Consider the following 15,096-nt stretch of genomic DNA (forward strand, 5'->3'; position numbering starts at 1 on the left):
TAAGGATTTTATTAATGCTATTCTGGGAAAATTTAACTAATCTGTAAGTGCAGAGGCACCAAAGTTTATTTTAAAAAGGGCTGGACTGTTGAAAACTATTTTTAAGAAAATAAATCCCTGAAGTAGATTTTGAGAGACCACCGTGCAAAATTGAAACTGATTAAGAGTTGGCTTTTTGGCAGTTTTTACAGAAATGAAGATAGCAGCCTGTTCTGTAGCGGGCAGTGAATAAGATTGTTAAGAGTAAAGCATTAGAAAAAGATTTGAAACTTTTATGCTTGGAGGCATTATCTTTATTGGGTGGGACTGAGTCATATTAGACCAACAGTTTTAGTTGACCTAAGGTAACACCCGGTATTTCTCCCCATGATGTAGTTAGAGTCCCAGAATGCTTGTGAAAGATTCTAGGTTCCACATTGTTTATCGAAATGTGCCAGTTCTGCCAGGCTGATTGGTGCAATAAATATATTAAAAAATTTTTGGTTAAACAAGGGACTGGTAATTTTGGTTGTTTTAGTTGAGATCATAGTTTGGAGTATAGAGATATGAGGGTGACTTTTCAGCATTGCTCCTTTTTATGTTTTGAATTTTAAATTGTGCTTATGTTATATATTTAGAAAATAATGTTTAATAGATGAAGATCTTAGATGGCTGTTGTGGTGCATGCCTTAATCCTATCACTCGAGAGCAGAGGTAGGTAGATTTCTTTGCATTTAAGGCCAACCTAGTCTATATAACAAGTATCAGGCCAGCCAGAGTTACATAGTGAGATCTTATCTCCAATAAATAAATTAAATAATAAAGATGAATATGTCCAAACATTCAATTTCTATGTGAAAATTCTTATTTCTCATATGGTTACATAAAAAACAGTTAAGTAAACATGTTTACTACTTGAGTGCCTCTGACTACATATGTTTGTCAATAAGGTATATTGTATGTGCATGCGCTATGTGAGTATATGATTGTGGCTGGGATAGTATGTTCTATGTTTACATGTAAAAGAATGTTTATACCTGGATATTTAGTGATGTCATTTTCCTGGAGCTTTTAATTCTTTTGTGTGTATGTGGACATTTATGTATATACATACGAGGCTAGAGGTGGCTGGTGCATTCTTCCATTCCTTTCCACCTTATTTTTTTGAGATGGGGTCTTACTGAACTTGGAGCTCAACTCTTTAGCAAGAGCCAGGAATCCCTAGGAATCCTCCTGACTCCACTTCCACAGTGCTGGGATCTGGATTTTTATGAGCTGATGGTAACAGGGGTGTCCAGGCTCAGCCCTTGAAGCTTGTGCTCCAGGCACTTAACCATTATGTTCCAGAGCCCCTGGACTCCTTACTTCTTATTGACAGATACATTTTAGAGTTTTAGTAAAATGTCCTTGCTTTTCAAGTAGCCTTGGGCTGTTCAAAGATGATAGTGATGAGCAGCATAGATCGTCTCTGTTGTCACTGTGGAGGCTGGAGATCAACTTCAGGCTGGTTTTTTCCACCTCAGTGTCCTCAACGCAACAGCTCTGCACTCAGTTTCTGCATACAGCGTGCACACACATTCAGATTTATTTATTTACTTTTTTAACTTCAGTTACATTAGAAGTAGGAAGTGATATAAAAGTAATAGTTTTTTTTTTTTTTTGAGTTTTGCTTCACTAATTTTCTTTTCAACTTCTTGATAAAATTCATTAGGAAAATCCAAGCAGATAAACATAATTCATCCTTTAAGGATTAGTAAAATGGAGAGTTTTAAAGACTATTCCCCTAGACACTGAGGACAGAGAAGCTGGAGTGGAGGCAGAATGGGATGCCACGCAGGGCAGGTGTCATCTAGTGCTGCGCATTGCCATCCCCTGGGGATGTCAGGCAAGTAGAACTGATGTGTGCTCATCACCCCACATATGCGATTTAATTGCATAGAAATATAGTCTTAGCATTGGAGCTTTTTGAACCTTTCCATTTAAATTAATGTGAAGCCAGACAGAGCTCACAGTACCTCAATCTCAAATTTGCTTTATTTGGGATAAGTTAGAGTTTGTTGTAAAGGTTAAATCTGGAGTTGTGAATGTTCCTTAAAGATATGTGGTTATTTAGGGTACCCAGTGGGAAACGAAATGGCTGAACAGCTCTTTTCACATCTGGAAATAATGGAAAGCTTCGCAGATTAACCATGATCACAATGGAGCCTCATTGGAGCTACTGTACTTTTTAAAAAATTTTATGTTATGTGCTTTGGTGTTTTAACTGTATGTATGTCTGTGTGAGGGTGTCAGATCCCCTGGAATAGGACTTATAGATGGTTGTGAGCAGGGTGCTGGCAATTGAACCCTGGTTCTCTGGAAGAGCAGTCAGTGCTCTTTAACCACTGAGCTGTCTCTCATAGCCAGCTTCTTACTGTACTTTCTTAATATTGTGATACTTGGACAGGTGGCCTGCGATTTGCTTCGGAGAATAATTCGCATCTTATATCTCAGTAAGAGACTCCAGGGACAACTGCAAGGAGGAAGTAGAGAGATATCAAAAGCTGCGCAGAGTCTCAATGAACTCGGTAAGTCCTTTCATGATTAAAAATTGGTGGAAGTTTGACAGTTTTTACTGAGTTGATTTTTTGACATTTGTTATCACTATCAACAAATACTACTAAAAAAATTAAAAATGGCTGTTTATAACTTTGCTGTAAGCAATGTTTTTCTTCAGAAAGGGTGTGTAAAATTAGATGTTTTGAAAGTGATGTTTACTTTAGTAATGATCTTATAGTAAAATTGGATTTTTTTTTTTGATGAACAGGTGTGTATACATTTTTACACATAAAATTTGAGTCACCATGATCACGGTCATGTTACAAACACTTTTATTTTTATCTATCTTGAAAACTGCTTATCATCTAGCATGACAGCCACCACAATTTTTCTATCATTATAGTTTTGTCTATTAATAGTGATACATAAATGGAGTCAGAAAACCCATGACTAAAATGCTTCAAAAGATGCTGGCTTCTCATCTTCAGCTTTAAATACCTTTGAGATTTATTCAGATTGTTGGGTATACTGGCAGTTTGCTAGAATACATTCTGTGTTGTCATGAGGGTTGTCTTTTGAGTCACTGGTTGAAGGAGAATTTGAGTTCTTTCTAGTGTTTGGTAATTATGAATAGAGTGGCTGTAGATGCTTGTTGCTAGGTTTTGTTGTGATTTCTATGGAGCAAATATCCAGGAGAAATGCTGTGTATTTAGGTGATAAATCCCATGTTGATGAGATGTCTAGATGTCTTTATTCATTATTTTCTTAGATATTTAAACTAGGCCCTTGATATTCAACAGTTCAGAGTTTTGCTGGATGACAGGCTTCAAGTTCCATATTTTTCAGGGCAAAGTTTGAATAGATAGTGAGTACACATAGAAAAGGTTTTGATGAGACTTTGTTGGGTTTCTTGTTTTCAATGGGCACCCAGTAATTTTTAAGAAGTGAAAATCCTTTATAGATTCAGAAGGTCTTTGATTATGTATGCTTAAATATCTATGGTTTGCTTATTCTTGGTGGCACGATTATGCCAAAGTAACACCAGGAAAATGTGTTTGACATGTTCTTTCTGACTTTTTCTGTTTCTTATACAGTTGCAAAGTCTTGGTCTAGTACAGTGGTTCTCAACCTGTGAATCCTGACCCCTTTGGGGAGACATATCAGATATCTTGCATATCAGATGTTTACATTACAGTTTATAACAAAGGCAAAACTACAGTTACGAAATATCAGTAAAATAATTTTATAGTTGGGGGTCACCACCAAAATGAGGGACTGTATTAAAAGGTGGCATCATTGGCAGGCTGAGACCCAATGCTCTGCAGCTTTATTTGGGAAGAGACCTGTAAAACAACAGATCCCCCCCATATGGTAGCTTAGATTCTCCAGCTTGATCAGGGTTGCAGCATTAGGAATGTTGAGAACCACTGTTCTAATGTTTATGTTATATTTTATTGACCAAAGAGGTACAGTAGTCTTCCAGAATCATGCTTCAATATTACAGTTGTGTGATGCTTAAATATAGACATTAGTTAGGCTCATCTTGGCACTATGCTATTAATTATCCTGGAATATATTATATCAAAAGTTAGTTTTTGTCTTTTGGCCTTGGCAGCATCTTCCATTAACTCGCTAAAATAACAAACACAAAGGGAAAGAGGAGGGACACTCGCTATATGAACTTGCTAGGTCTTTTAGGAAACATGGAGTTGTTCCTTTGGCCACATACATGTGATATTGTAGACATCAAGAGAATGGGCACTGTTGAAAAAGGAATGCCCCATAAGTGTTACCTCAGCAAAACCGGAAGAGTCTACAGTGTCTCCCAGCATGCTATGGGCATCCTTGTGAACAAACAGGTTAAGAGCAAGATTCTCACCAGGAGCATCAATGTGCGCATTGAGCATGTCAAGCGCTCTACGAGCAGGGACATCTTCCTGAAGCACATGCAGGAGAACGACCAGAAGAAGGAGGAAGCCAAGGAGAAGGGCACCTGGGTCCAGCTCGTGCGCCAGCCTGCGCCACCCAGAGCAGCACACTGTGTGAGGACTGATGAGAAGGAGCCTGAGCTGCTAGAGCCCATTCCATACGAATTCATGGCCTAATGTACAAAAAGAAATAAGGGACCCGACTTTATTAAAAAAATTAATTTTTAAAGCAGTGAGTGATATTTCTTAAAGGTACTTTTTTTTTTTTTAAATTTTAAATTTATTGTGTGTGTGTCATCTGCTTGATTTTTTTTATTTGGACTTAGAAGATTATACTATATATCTGCGCTCCCACACATACATGTAAACATAAACATGTGTGTAACAATAAAGGAATAGTGGCTATTAATTTGAGAGTAAGAGGAGAATGGTAGAGTGGGATGAAGGGTATATGGGAGGGTTTGGAGGGAGAGAAGAAAGGGACAGTGATGCAGTTCTATTTCAGTTAAGAACATTAACAAATTTAAAAATAGTACATTATATGTTTGTATGTAATGCTTTTAAGTTTAATTTTTGTCATTTGTGCTTTTTTCCCCCTTTTACCGCTTCTGATCATATTCTTTGCCTTCCTTTCAGTTCCTTTCCTCCTTCCTACTCACCGAAGTTCATATTCTTTCTCTCTCTTAAAAATGAAAATTAAAACAAAAAACTAACAAAAAACCCAAGTAGTAAAACAACAACAACAACAAAACTGAGGTGAAACAAATTAAATAAGCATGGAGTGTGTTTTGTGTTTACCAGCTTCTCCTGGGCATAGGGTCTGCTCTGTAGTGTGGTTGATAAACCCAGTGACACTCCATTGGAAAAACTGATTATTCTTTTTCCAGCAGGTGTCAAATGACAGTCTATTCCTGCTTAGCTTTTTGTCTACTTCCTCTTCTCGGTTCTGGGATTTTGTGCAGTTTGAACATGTACAAGTCTTGTCACTGGCTATGTGAGTTCATATGTGTATTATTCCTTTCCCTGGAGTCTTTTTACCAGCTCTGGCTTTACAAAATCAATAACATATATAGCATAATATATTCATATCATATATGTTCATATATATTCTTTCAGATAATGCTGCATGTCAGTAGAATGAGAGACTAGAGACTACAGAGGGTAAGGACAGAGTAGTCAGGGAACAGAAGATTCCACGTGCCATGCAGACTTTATAGCAGAATGGAAGCTGTACACAAAACACCTCTGACACATTTACCTCTTCATATGACATGACAAGATTTCCTTCAGTAAAACCCAGCTGTGAGACCGGGCAGCACTACAGACAACGTGGCTAGTGGGCTCTCAACAGCTCTTACACTGTGCCTTTTTTTTTTTTAAGATTTATTTATTTATTTATTTATTATGTATACAGTGTTCTGTCTGCAAGTACAGCTACATACCAGAAGAGGACACCAGATCTCATTGTAAATGGTTAAGAGCCACCATGTGGGTGCTGGGAATTGAACTCAGGATCTATGGAAGAACAGCCAGTGCTCTTACCCTCTGAGACATTTCTCCAGCTCACACTGTGCATTTTTAATAATTCAGTGGAAGTCATATTTTCCTGGGAAACATTGTTAGGTATTTGTTTTGTTTACCATGTTTTCCTTTTTCTAAATTATTATTTATTGTTTTTTTCCCTTTTACTGAAAATAGATTTTTTTTCTCACATAATATATTCAGATTATGTAAGGTTTCCCTTCCCTCTACTCTTCCTAGTTCCTCCCCACCTCCCATCCCATCAGGAACACCCCTGCCTTCTGTCTTCCATTAAAAAATAAACAGGAGTGTCAGGGATAATGATGAAACAAAATGAGATAAGATGAAAACTGACACACTGGAATAGGACGAAACTAACAGAAGGATAGGAGCCCAAGAGAAGGCACAGATGCAGAGACCCAGTTCACACTCAGGAGATTCCCTAAAACACTGACCTGGAAGCCATAATATATACAGAGAGGACCTGTAGGGTAAAGAGAGGGAGAAAAACATATAAACAAATTAAAAAGATACAAATAAAAACTATGATAGAATAAGAAAAAAGAAAAGCCCTGACATGACATTATGAGATAAGGAACTTCCAAAGATGCCACTGATTTTGTTATCTCTTGGCAATATACTGTTGGGCATGCAGCCTACCCTTAAGAGTAGTTTGTTTTCTCTTGGAGAAAATTAAATTTTCTTGTGCAAATGGTTTTCAATTGGAGACACCTTCTGGCTTAAGGATGGGGTCATGTGCCCACCTCTCCTTTCAGCTCTAGGACCCCATCTGGTGCAGACCCATGCAGGCCCTGTGCATGCTGTCCTAGTCTCTGTGAGTTCTTAAGTGTGTTGAGACCCTGTTGATTTGGCCTCCGTTGCCTTTGGCCCTCACACTCTTTCCTCTTCTGCAGAGTTTCCTGAGCCCTGACTGGAGGGATTTAGTGGAGACATTTTGTTTAGGGCCAAGTGTTCCAGGGTCTCTCATTTTTCATTATGTCTGTCTGTGGGTCTCTGTGTTTGTTTCCAATCTGCTTCAGGAGGACGCTTCTCTAATGATAGCCGAGGAAGGCACTTATCAGTCCCAGGCTGCACTACAGTGTTGTTTTCATAGTGTGTTCCTACGTAGGGTGTAAAAGTTCTAGTATCAGCTCTTAGCTTTGCTTTATAAGTCTCAATTTTTTTATTTCAGCAAAATTTATGATTTTTATGCAGTAAAATGTATCAGTCGTAGTCACTAAACACAGACAAAGATTGTCCCTGGGTTTAATGTATGTATTTGTCTTACTTAGGTGTTCTGCTGCTGTGATGAAAACATGATGTCCAAAAAGCAAGTTGGAGAGGAAAGGGTTGATTCAGCTTACACTTTCAGATCATAGTCTATCACTGGAGGAAGTCAGGACAGGAACTCAAGCAGATCTGGAACCTGGAGGCAGGAGTTGATGCAGAGGCCATGGAAGGGTGCTGCATGTTTAGTGACTTGCTTCACATGGCTTGCTCAGCCTGCTTTCTTTTTTTTTTTTTTTTTTTTGGTTTTTCGAGACAGGGTTTCTCTGTGTAGCCTTGGCCATCCTGGACTCACCTTGTAGACCAGGCTGGCCTCGAACTCACAGCGATCCGCCTGCCTCTGCCTCCCGAGTGCTGGGATTAAAGGCGTGCACGACCACGCCCAGCTCAGTTTGCCTTCTTACAGAACCCAGGAGCACAAGCCCAGGGATGGCCCCACCCATAGTGGGCTGGGCCCTCCCCAGTTGATCACTGAATAAGAAAATGCTTTAGAGCTGGAGCTCAAGGAGGAGGCATTTCCTTAGCTGAGGCTCCTTCCTCTCGGATCACTCTAGCTTATGTCATGTTGATATACAAGGCTAGCCAGTACAGAATTTATTCTCAATGACAATCCATCATATTTAAGAATAGGAACAATTTTTAAAAAATATTATGTTCTAGAACCAATAGATATGGTAAGGCAAATAGTGATGTGTTCTTCAAACCTCTTTTCTAATGTAGTATTGGCTTTACTGAACATTTTTTATAAATACTAAATGTTAAAATGTTGCTGAGAAAATATAGCTCATGATTTATCCCATCCAACGTGTATGTACTAAAAATTTAAATCTCTCGGGATAGAGTGGGTGCAGATGGTTAAGAGTGCTTGCTGCTCTTGTAGGCACCTGGATTTGGTTCCCAGCCTCTCCATGCAGTAGCTCACAACCATCTTTGCCTCTAGTTGTAGAGGATCTAACATCCTCTTTTGGTCTCTGTGGGTACCTGTTTGTACATGTTGCACATACAGAAACTCAGGCAGAGACACACATAAAATGTAAAACGTCTAAAAGGAATTAAAGTTATAAGTCTATGATTTTGTATTTGCAAAGCCGTCTTCACTTTTACCAGTGTTCAATTTTGATCAATCTTGCCATTGTTAGGAAGAAAGAGAATGTATTTCCTTAATCCATTGGAATTAATATTTTAATAACATTTTTCTGCTGCTATTACAGTTATATACACATATCACATCACACTTCAGTGATGAGAATATTTCCAATATTATCAGTGTCTCTATCTGTGTGGTACTGGTTCTCATTATGTAACCAAACATATGTGAACCCACTGCATTCACTCCTTGGTGTGTACAGAGCCACTAACCACAAGTAAGAGACAAAAGATGAAGTTTGTTACCTGTAGCAAGTAAGGAGGCCACAGAGCCTAGCTCAAAGAGCCTACGAGACTTAATTGAGAACTCACATCTATTCATATTGGAAGGACGTCTCTTCATGTATAGCGGTTGGCATGTTACTAAAAGCACATTCATTTGAAGATCATATGTCTTCACACACAACATGTGCAGAAGTGGAGGATAAGAATGACTCTGGGACAGATATTTTGGCATTATGAAATTATAATCAACAGTGTTTTGTGGATTTTGAGAACAAGCTCTCTGTGACCTATTTCCCTAGTTGGACCCTAACTGGACCTCACCATCTGATAGTTCCTTCAGAATCAACCCTTTGATGATGATAGTATTCTGTTGACCAGTCACCTCTCAGTAGCACCACCAGCTGGAAACCAGTCCTTCCAGCACACTTCTATCTAACCCGCAGCTGCTTGTTGCTGGGTTACAGTCTGCAAACCTAAGTTTGCATGCTGTGAGATAAACGCTAGCCTTTGAGCTGAAAGTGGTAGGATTTTTCTGTCTTTGTAGATGAAATGAACACACAGATTCATAATCAAAACCCTTTTTGTAATTTGGGCTAAGTCAGTTAAAGCTGCTGTTGGTCAGATGTTTGGTGCTAACTGACCTCTTCATATTGCTATTGACTACTTTACCTGTAATATACAGTGAAGGGTTTGAGTCATGAGGAGCCGTTTTTTTAGGCAACTGCTAATCTCTTGAGCCATAGTTTGAATTTCTTAGGCTTCCCACTAGTGACCATCTTTGTTTTGTCTATACAAGGTTAGGTTTCTGCCACCAATTAAAATCATATATGATTTTTTAGTTGTTTTCTAGACAAGGGTAGAACTTTTGAATGTTACCTAAATTTCAATCATACATTTTATCTTGAGTGTTAGAATGATTTTCCTATTAATACTGCTTGCTAAAACAAATTGGTTAGTGTTTTGATACTCCAAATTTACAGGTTATTGTGGTAAACTATGCAATATTGATGTTTTCTTAGCTAAAATACAAATTTTCTTCATTAAAAAAGTCTACTATTGTATCTTCAAGTAAAAACCTACTTTTTTTGTTTTTCTTTATTGTGTTTTTGAGACAGGGTTTCTCTGTAAGCCCTGGCTGTCCTGGACTCGTTCTGTAGACCAGGCTGGTCTCATACCCACAGAGATCCATCTGCCTCTCCTCTGGAATGCTGGGATTACAGGTGTGCGCCACCACTCCCAGCTCAAAAAATTACTTTTTTATCTTGAGCATATTTTAGTTTTTGAAATGATGTATCTATCAAATATAGAGGGAAAGGTGGTGTCGATATCGTTAGACTACTTCCTGCTGATTAGGGGGGTTCCGTGGGTCAAATTTGATCTCTCTGTGCATGACAAGTTGACAAACCTCAGCACAGCGCAGTAGGGGAACAGCAGGGCTCCAGCATTGATAGACCCTCTGCAGAATTCCAAACACAAACTGCCTTCTGCTGGCGAAGGCACATCCCTGCTAGATCAGAAGACAAATTACAGTTGGTGGCTGTGGACAGTCTGAAGCAGCCCCATATCCCACAGCTGGTATTAAAACAAAAACATATTCGCATAGCATTTCTGTGTTTTTAAAGAAACCAAGGTTCTTACTATACTGCTTTCCTTAAAACTCAGGAAAAAATTTACAGTTTCATTCTGCTTCCTAAGATTATCTTGACTGTAAAGCTAAACCTAAATGATGACATATTAAATGAAAACAAGAGAATGGCTTCTGAATGAAGTATGATCACCTCATGTTTAAAACCAAATATAAGATATTAGTATGCATTATTTATAATATACCATGTTTAAACAACAAATTATGATTGGGCCAGTTAATGACTTAATGGTTCTTGTAGTAAAGCTTCGCTGAGTTTTTGTTTTTGCTTTTTCAAGACAGGGTTTCTCTGTATAGCCTTGGCTGTCCTGAACTTGCTTTGTAGACCAGGATGGTCTCGAATCACAGAGATCCACCTTCCTCTGCCTTCCCAAGTGCTGGGATTGCTGAGCTATTTTAAGATGGGTATGGTGAGGCACATCTTTAATTAATCCCAGCACTTTGTAGCTGGAGGATCTCTGTGAGTTCCATACCAGCTTGATGTATATAATGAATTCCAGACCAGGACTACAGGACTACATAGACCTCAAAACGAAAAAAAGGCATATTTAACAGTAAATTACAATGTAGCCTCGATAGATGTTTTAAGTTGATAATGAGGAAATAGGATAGATACTATTCAGAATTTTGGGCATACCTAGATGCAGCCCTGACTCTATAATGTTATGCAGGTGAGTGTGTAGGTGCAGCCTTGACTCTATAATGTTATGCAGGTGGGTGTGTAGGTGCAGCCCTGACTCTATAATGTTGCTCAGATGAGTGTGTAGGTGCAGCCCTGACTCTATAATGTTATGCAGGTGGGTGTGTAGGTGCAGCCCTGACTCTATAATGTTGCTCAGGTGGGTGTGTAGGTGCAGCCCTGACTCTATAATGTTGTGCAGGTGAGTGTGTAGGTGCAGCCCTGACTCTATAATGTTATGCAGGTGGGTGTGTAGGTGCAGCCCTGACTCTATAATGTTGCTCAGGTGGGTGTGTAGGTGCAGCCCTGACTCTATAATGTTGCTCAGGTGGGTGTGTAGGTGCAGCCCTGACTCTATAATGTTGCTCAGGTGGGTGTGTAGGTGCAGCCCTGACTCTATAATGTTGCTCAGGTGGGTGTGTAGGTGCAGCCCTGACTCTATAATGTTGCTCAGGTGAGTGTGTAGGTGCAGCCCTGACTCTATAATGTTATGCAGGTGAGTGTGTAGGTGCAGCCCTGACTCTATAATGTTGTGCAGGTGAGTGTGTAGATGCAGCCCTGACTCTATAATGTTGCTCAGGTGGGTGTGTAGGTGCAGCCCTGACTATAATGTTGCTCAGGTGGGTGTGTAGGTGCAGCCCTGACTCTATAATGTTGCTCAGGTGGGTGTGTAGGTGCAGCCCTGACTCTATAATGTTGCTCAGGTGAGTGTGTAGGTGCAGCCCTGACTCTATAATGTTGTGCAGGTGAGTGTGTAGGTGCAGCCCTGACTCTATAATGTTGCTCAGGTGGGTGTGTAGGTGCAGCCCTGACTCTATAATGTTGCTCAGGTGAGTGTGTAGGTGCAGCCCTGACTCTATAATGTTGCTCAGGTGGGTGTGTAGGTGCAGCCCTGACTCTATAATGTTGCTCAGGTGGGTGTGTAGGTGCAGCCCTGACTCTATAATGTTGTGCAGGTGAGTGTGTAGGTGCAGCCCTGACTATAGTGTTGCTCAGGTGGGTGTGTAGGTGCAGCCCTGACTCTATAATGTTGCTCAGGTGGGTGTGTAGGTGCAGCCCTGACTCTATAATGTTGCTCAGGTGGGTGTGTAGGTGCAGCCCTGACTCTATAATGTTGTGCAGGTGGGTGTGTAGGTGCAGCCCTGACTCTATAATGTTGCTCAGGTGAGTGTGTAGGTGCAGCCCTGACTCTATAATGTTGCTCAGGTGGGTGTGTAGGTGCAGCCCTGACTCTATAATGTTGCTCAGGTGGGTGTGTAGGTGCAGCCCTGACTCTAGAATGTTGTGCAGGTGAGTGTGTAGGTGCAGCCCTGACTCTATAATGTTATGCAGGTGGGTGTGTAGGTGCAGCCCTGACTCTATAATGTTGTGCAGGTGAGTGTGTAGGTGCAGCCCTGACTCTATAATGTTGCTCAGGTGAGTGTGTAGGTGCAGCCCTGACTCTATAATGTTGCTCAGGTGAGTGTGTAGGTGCAGCCCTGACTCTATAATGTTGCTCAGGTGAGTGTGTAGGTGCAGCCCTGACTCTATAATGTTGCTCAGGTGAGTGTGTAGGTGCAGCCCTGACTCTATAATGTTGCTCAGGTGAGTGTGTAGGTGCAGCCCTGACTCTATAATGTTGCTCAGGTGAGTGTGTAGGTGCAGCCCTGACTCTATAATGTTGCTCAGGTGAGTGTGTAGGTGCAGCCCTGACTCTATAATGTTATGCAGGTGGGTGTGTAGGTGCAGCCCTGACTCTATAATGTTGCTCAGATGAGTGTGTAGGTGCAGCCCTGACTCTATAATGTTGTGCAGGTGGGTGTGTAGGTGCAGCCCTGACTCTATAATGTTGCTCAGGTGGGTGTGTAGGTGCAGCCCTGACTCTATAATGTTGCTCAGGTGGGTGTGTAGGTGCAGCCCTGACTCTATAATGTTGCTCAGGTGAGTGTGTAGGTGCAGCCCTGACTCTATAATGTTGCTCAGGTGGGTGTGTAGGTGCAGCCCTGACTCTATAATGTTGCTCAGGTGGGTGTGTAGGTGCAGCCCTGACTCTATAATGTTGTGCAGGTGGGTGTGTAGGTGCAGCCCTGACTCTATAATGTTGCTCAGGTGAGTGTGTAGGTGCAGCCCTGACTCTATAATGTTGCTCAGGTGGGTGTGTAGGTGCAGCCCTGACTCTATAATGTTGCTCAGGTGGGTGTGTAGGTGCAGCCCTGACTATAATGTTGCTCAGGTGGGTGTGTAGGTGCAGCCCTGACTCTATAATGTTGCTCAGGTAAGTGTGTAGGTGCAGCCCTGACTCTATAATGTTGCTCAGGTGAGTGTGTAGGTGCAGCCCTGACTCTATAATGTTGCTCAGGTGAGTGTGTAGGTGCAGCCCTGACTCTATAATGTTGCTCAGGTGGGTGTGTAGGTGCAGCCCTGACTCTATAATGTTGCTCAGGTGGGTGTGTAGGTGCAGCCCTGACTCTATAATGTTGTGCAGGTGAGTGTGTAGGTGCAGCCCTGACTCTATAATGTTGTGCAGGTGAGTGTGTAGGTGCAGCCCTGACTCTATAATGTTGCTCAGGTGAGTGTGTAGGTGCAGCCCTGACTCTATAATGTTGCTCAGGTGAGTGTGTAGGTGCAGCCCTGACTCTATAATGTTGCTCAGGTGGGTGTGTAGGTGCAGCCCTGACTCTATAATGTTGCTCAGGTGAGTGTGTAGGTGCAGCCCTGACTCTATAATGTTGCTCAGGTGAGTGTGTAGGTGCAGCCCTGACTCTATAATGTTGTGCAGGTGAGTGTGTAGGTGCAGCCCTGACTCTATAATGTTGCTCAGGTGAGTGTGTAGGTGCAGCCCTGACTCTATAATGTTGTGCAGGTGAGTGTGTAGGTGCAGCCCTGACTCTATAATGTTGCTCAGGTGAGTGTGTAGGTGCAGCCCTGACTCTATAATGTTGCTCAGGTGGGTGTGTAGGTGCAGCCCTGACTCTATAATGTTGCTCAGGTGAGTGTGTAGGTGCAGCCCTGACTCTATAATGTTGCTCAGGTGGGTGTGTAGGTGCAGCCCTGACTCTATAATGTTGCTCAGGTGAGTGTGTAGGTGCAGCCCTGACTCTATAATGTTGTGCAGGTGAGTGTGTAGGTGCAGCCCTGACTCTATAATGTTGTGCAGGTGAGTGTGTAGGTGCAGCCCTGACTCTATAATGTTGCTCAGGTGAGTGTGTAGGTGCAGCCCTGACTCTATAATGTTGCTCAGGTGGGTGTGTAGGTGCAGCCCTGACTCTATAATGTTGCTCAGGTGAGTGTGTAGGTGCAGCCCTGACTCTATAATGTTGCTCAGGTGGGTGTGTAGGTGCAGCCCTGACTCTATAATGTTGCTCAGGTGAGTGTGTAGGTGCAGCCCTGACTCTATAATGTTGTGCAGGTGAGTGTGTAGGTGCAGCCCTGACTCTATAATGTTGTGCAGGTGGGTGTGTAGGTGCAGCCCTGACTCTATAATGTTGCTCAGGTGGGTGTGTAGGTGCAGCCCTGACTCTATAATGTTGCTCAGGTGGGTGTGTAGGTGCAGCCCTGACTCTATAATGTTGCTCAGGTGGGTGTGTAGGTGCAGCCCTGACTCTATAATGTTGCTCAGGTGGGTGTGTAGGTGCAGCCCTGACTCTATAATGTTGCTCAGGTGAGTGTGTAGGTGCAGCCCTGACTCTATAATGTTATGCAGGTGGGTGTGTAGGTGCAGCCCTGACTCTATAATGTTATGCAGGTGAGTGTGTAGGTGCAGCCCTGACTCTATAATGTTGTGCAGGTGGGTGTGTAGGTGCAGCCCTGACTCTATAATGTTATGCAGGTGAGTGTGTAGGTGCAGCCCTGACTCTATAATGTTGTGCAGGTGAGTGTGTAGGTGCAGCCCTGACTCTATAATGTTGTGCAGGTGGGTGTGTAGGTGCAGCCCTGACTATAATGTTGCTCAGGTGGGTGTGTAGGTGCAGCCCTGACTCTATAATGTTGCTCAGGTGAGTGTGTAGGTGCAGCCCTGACTCTATAATGTTGCTCAGGTGGGTGTGTAGGTGCAGCCCTGACTATAATGTTATGCAGGTGAGTGTGTAGGTGCAGCCCTGACTCTATAATGTTGCTCAGGTGAGTGTGTAGGTGCAGCCCTGACTCTATAATGTTGCTCAGGTGGGTGT

General features: G+C 41.9%; 1 protein-coding gene across 1 annotated transcript in view; it reads left to right on the plus strand.

Moving 5' to 3' along the window:
* Nucleotides 1-15,096, plus strand: part of Cog5 (component of oligomeric golgi complex 5) — a 303,527-nt gene that overhangs the window by 43,001 nt on the left and 245,430 nt on the right. The window contains exon 6 of the mRNA XM_051144712.1: nt 2,426-2,546. Coding sequence (XP_051000669.1) covers nt 2,426-2,546 — 121 coding nt within the window. The remainder of the gene's footprint in view (nt 1-2,425; nt 2,547-15,096) is intronic.

This window comes from Acomys russatus, chromosome 1 (assembly GCF_903995435.1).
Source record: "Acomys russatus chromosome 1, mAcoRus1.1, whole genome shotgun sequence".
In the NCBI taxonomy this organism is placed as follows: domain Eukaryota; kingdom Metazoa; phylum Chordata; class Mammalia; order Rodentia; family Muridae; genus Acomys; species Acomys russatus.